The following is a 5,054-nucleotide window of genomic DNA, read 5'->3' as shown; positions in this document are numbered from 1 at the left end:
CAAGCAAGCAAGCAAGTGCAGGTAAGATCCCAATGGGATGAGCGGGGAAGACGGGACAGACGAAGAATAGCGCTGGAGAGGAGTGTTCTTAGTCGTAGAAATAGAGCCAGGGCTTGACCCAGCAGCTAGGGCGATCGTGGGACAGACTTGGAGAAAAAACGGGAAGAGAGCAAGCTGTGTATGGAATTGAACTTCTCCAGGCTGAGGGACCGACAACCCCAAATTCCACGACCTCAAGGGCGATGGACCGACCACACCGCCCCCACACCTCCACTGCTCCCGCCCACCTTCTGTACTGAAGCAGCCCACTGAGTAGGCGAAACGCCCCAGAACAAAGTCGCCCATCTGTTGCCTGTATGTCTCACCCACCAGTCTCGTGGTAGGTGAGGTCTTTGAGTCTCGAGAGCTGGAAGTTTCCAGGTCGCAGGAGAGGGCATCAGACATGTGGGAGGTTATTTTAGTAGTTGAGGAGGCAGGTTTGCAATGGAGCCATTTGCAAACTTCTTGAAGCTGCTCCTGGAGAGGTGGTATAGCGTTGTCTTGTTGGAAAAAGTGAAACGAAGAGGCTTGATGAACTCAAGAACTTGCGTGAGTGTGAAGTGAAGAGGTGATTCGCAGGCATACTTGACTGTTCCATCACCGAGGCCTTTGTAGAGTTCAGAGCAGGTCATGGTGTCAGCGTTCGAGGGAGAGGTGTAGAAAGTAAGGTTTTCCCAAGAGGGTGTGCTGGAGTCGTCGCTATCTGCTTCGTCGGGGGATTCGTCAGGAAATTCTTGTTCAATTGTTTCTACAGTGATTGTGTCAAGAGGAGGCTGGGAGTCTAGAGTATTTGCGGTCTGGCTGGTTGTTGGTGGTTGTTGAGAGGTGGCAGTGGTCACTGGGCGTGGTTCAGGAGTGTTTTTTGGGGCAGAGTTAGGATTTGGGCCTGAAGTTGATGTGAAGTTAGCGATGTTTGGGATAATCTTGAGGAAGTCCTGTGATGTTGGCGAGTCAGGAAAGTTGAATGACGGCATGTTGTTAAGACGGAATAGTTCGTTAATTGTAGTGTTGAATGTGCCTGGGTTTGCTGCATTTGCAAGGTGTGCATACATCATGCAGTACAACACCTTAGAGGGAGCAGCGTCAGGGAGTGCAGAAAGGGAATTGCTGGATAGAGATGACTGCTGTGTGGCTTGTAGAATTCTGGTGGTGTCCGACTGGAGTTTTGAAATGGCGGTGTATGTCGGCGATTTGGGACTATTCTTCTTGGTTTCTTCTTTAATTTTTTTCGACATTACTTCTTTTCGTAGTGGGCATTTAGCTGCAAGGGTATGATGAGTACCCTTGCAGTTAAGACATGTTGGAGTGGCATTGGTGGTGGTGCAGGCTTTGAAGTTATGACCTTCTTTTCCACAGGTAGAACAGAACTTTTTGTCTTTAATGGGGCAGTCCTTTGTTGAATGTTGATAAGAGTAACAGTTCCAACAGGGAGAGACATGGGCAAAACGTTCAGGTTCAATGTGGCGTGGATGTATGTGGTAATATGAGATAGCTAGTCCATTAGCGAGTGCTTGGGTAGCCATATCTATGTTTGAAAAGGTGATTTTGATCATAGATGAGGCATTGGGAATTCGTGTGATGGTGTCTACAGAGGCCCAGGTGTTTTGGTCTTCGATAGAGGTCTTCAGTTCATCCGTTGGAATAGATGTGATTATCTTATCCAATTGTTTAACAAAAACTGAACGTTTCGCCAGCAAGGAGGGAGACGGTGATATGATGAATTGTCGGTCCCGTAATGTGTTCATTGCAGTGTCGTCCATAAGTTTAGCTGCTTCATTGTCGTCGGTGCAGACGACAATAAAGGAATCCTTGAGTGAGTGGATCGCTGTGAATTTGAGATGTAGGCAGGTCCTCATAGCGGCAGCAAGTAATAGTTTAGTGGAATCATTTATAACACCACTGGCTGGTTTGATTTTAACACGATGTGCGAACATTGTCGAACAGGTAGAGGTTACCCTCCCCAACGGGAATCGTAGGGAGACTCGCGGATGACCAAATATCGTAAATGAGCGGAGTGGTGGTGTAGGAGTGTCATTCCTCCTTGGAGTTACCTTTCCCTGTACACAATTAACTGGGTAATAGTTCCCCGTGGCCCAGTCCTAGATCAGGGATTTTTTCCAAATTTAAGTCCGAGCCAAGCCGCCAGATCTCTTTGCTTAGAGAAACTTTCAGGTTCTTCCAAACCAGTGAAACATACTCTGCGTAGTTAAAAAGTTATGTACGACCAAGCTGTTAGCCAGCAGGTGTGTGTTATTCTTGCTGAGAGTATGACAGGCTCAGAGTCAACTATCGAACAGTCCTAAATCATTATTTAAAGAAGAAACTGTACGTGTGAGGATGAAAGTGTAGCCATTGATACGAAACATGAGAGAGGCCTCTTGAACTTTGTAATTTTTCAGTCTACTCGAGAGAGGTCTTGAGTTTAATTCCAAGAGACTTTTACATGAGCGAGACGAGAAGTATGACAGAAACACACATCAGAGACGGGAAGTATAACAAACACACATCAGAGATGGGAAGTATGACAGAAACACACATCAGAGACGGGAAGTATGATAGAAACACACATCAGAGACGGAAATTATGATAGAAACACACATCACAGACGGGAAGTATGACAAACACACATCAGAGACGGGAAGTAGATAGAAAAACACATCAGAGACGGGAAGTATGACAGAAACACACATCAGAGGCGGGAAGTATGATAGAAACACATATCAGAGACGAGAAGTATGACAGAAACACACATCAGAGACGGGAAGTAGATAGAAACACACATCAGAGACGGGAAGTATGACAGAAACACACATCAGAGACGGGAAGTATGATAAAAACACACATCAGAGACGGGAAGTATGATAGAAACACACATCAGAGACGGGAAGTATGACAGAAACACACATCAGAGACGGGAAGTATGACAAACACACATCAGCGACGAGAAGTATAACAAACACACATCAGAGACGGGAAGTATGACAGAAACACACATCAGAGACGGGAAGTATGATAAACACACATCAGAGACGGGAAGTATGACAGAAACACACATCAGAGGCGGGAAGTATGATAAACACACATCAGAGACGGGAAGTATGACAAACACACATCAGAGACGGGAAGTATGATAGAAACACACATCAGAGACGGGAAGTATGATAAACACACATCAGAGACGGGAAGTATGACAGAAACACACATCAGAGGCGGGAAGTATGATAGAAACACATATCAGAGACGGGAAGTATGACAGAAACACACATCAGAGACGGGAAGTATGACAGAAACACACATCAGAGACGGGAAGTATAATAGAAATATACATCAGAGACGGGAAGTATGACAGAAACACACATCAGAGACGGGAAGTATGACAAACACACATCAGAGACGGGAAGTATGACAGAAACACACATCAGAGACGGGAAGTATGATAAACACACATCAGAGACGGGAAGTATGACAAACACACATCAGAGACGGGAAGTATGATAGAAACACACATCAGAGACGGGAAGTATGACAGAAACACACATCAGAGACGGGAAGTATGATAAAAACACACATCAGAGACGGGAAGTATGACAGAAACACACATCAGAGGCGGGAAGTATGATAGAAACACATATCAGAGACGGGAAGTATGACAAACACACATCAGAGACGGGAAGTATGACAGAAACACACATCAGAGACGGGAAGTATGATAGAAACACACATCAGAGACGGGAAGTATAATAGAAATATACATCAGAGACGGGAAGTATGACAGAAACACACATCAGAGACGGGAAGTATGACAAACACACATCAGAGAGGGGAAGTATGACAAACACACAGAGACGGGATGACAAACACATCAGAGACGGGAAGCATGACAGAAACGCACATCAGAGACGGGAAGTATGACAGAAACACACATCAGAGACGGGAAGTATTACAGAAACACACATCAGAGACGGGAAGTATAACAGAAACACACATCAGCGACGGGTAGTATAACAGACACACACATCAGCGACGGGAAGTATAACAGAAACACACATCAGAGACGGGAAGTATGATAGAAACACACATCAGAGACGGGAAGTATGACAGAAACACACATCAGAGACGGGAAGTATGATAGAAACACACATCAGAGACGGGAAGTATGACAGAAACACACATCAGAGACGGGAAGTATGATAGAAACACACATCAGAGACGGGAAGTATGATAGAAACACACATCAGAGACGGGAAGTATGACAGAAACACACATCAGAGACGGGAAGTATGACAGAAACACACATCAGAGACGGGAAGTATGATAGAAACACTCATCAGAGACGGGAAGTATGACAGAAACACACATCAGAGACGGGAATTATGACAAACACACATAAGAGACCGGATGACAAAAACACATCAGAGACGGGAAGTATGACAGAAACACACATCAGAGACGGGAAGTATAACAGAAACACGCATCAGAGACGGGAAGTATAACACACATCAGAGACAGGAAGTATAACAGGCCAGGAGCTAAACTTGAAAGGTTTTTCTCAGCTAATTCCTCCCTTAAACATGTGACTGGGATTGCTCAGTAAGATTTCACATGATAAATCAAGTGGGATGAAATTTTTGAAGAGTTGCCTTTTTTATTTTCATATACACATTTGCTTTTCTTTAGTTATATACGTCCAATAATGCACAAGAACATAAGAAAGAAGGAACACTGCAACAGGCCTACTGGCCCATGCGAGGCATGTTTTAATTTTTTTTTTTTTACTTTCCATAGGTGACTGCTTAACTTCTTGTAAGAGGCATTACAGACTTTATTTAGTTTTTCACGTTTGTCTCAGCGCTCCATCATCCACTGCTTGATTTTCATCCATTTTATCTAGGAAAGTCAAGAAAACTAGACATATTTCGGTGGCTGGGCCATCCAAGGAAGGTAACGCATCATCCCAACACCCTGTACCTCAATGTACGTCATTGGAATAGTGCATTGTGCGGCATAACTTTGTG

The 5,054-nt window shown here is 44.6% G+C and overlaps 1 protein-coding gene across 1 annotated transcript; it reads right to left on the bottom strand.

Moving 5' to 3' along the window:
* Positions 1-409: 409 nt before the first annotated feature.
* LOC138852301 (uncharacterized) lies at positions 410-2,019 on the bottom strand (the record flags this gene model as incomplete). The annotated part of the gene is given in 1 exon segment (XM_070082075.1): positions 410-2,019. A coding segment is annotated over 1 exon segment (1,521 nt). The 3' UTR covers positions 410-452.
* Between the last annotated feature and the right edge of the window lie 3,035 nt (positions 2,020-5,054).

This window comes from Cherax quadricarinatus, unplaced genomic scaffold (genome assembly GCF_038502225.1).
Source record: "Cherax quadricarinatus isolate ZL_2023a unplaced genomic scaffold, ASM3850222v1 Contig6976, whole genome shotgun sequence".
In the NCBI taxonomy this organism is placed as follows: Eukaryota; Metazoa; Arthropoda; class Malacostraca; order Decapoda; family Parastacidae; genus Cherax; species Cherax quadricarinatus.
Note: the sequence above shows the minus strand (reverse complement) of the source record. Positions and strands in the feature narration are given on the sequence as shown.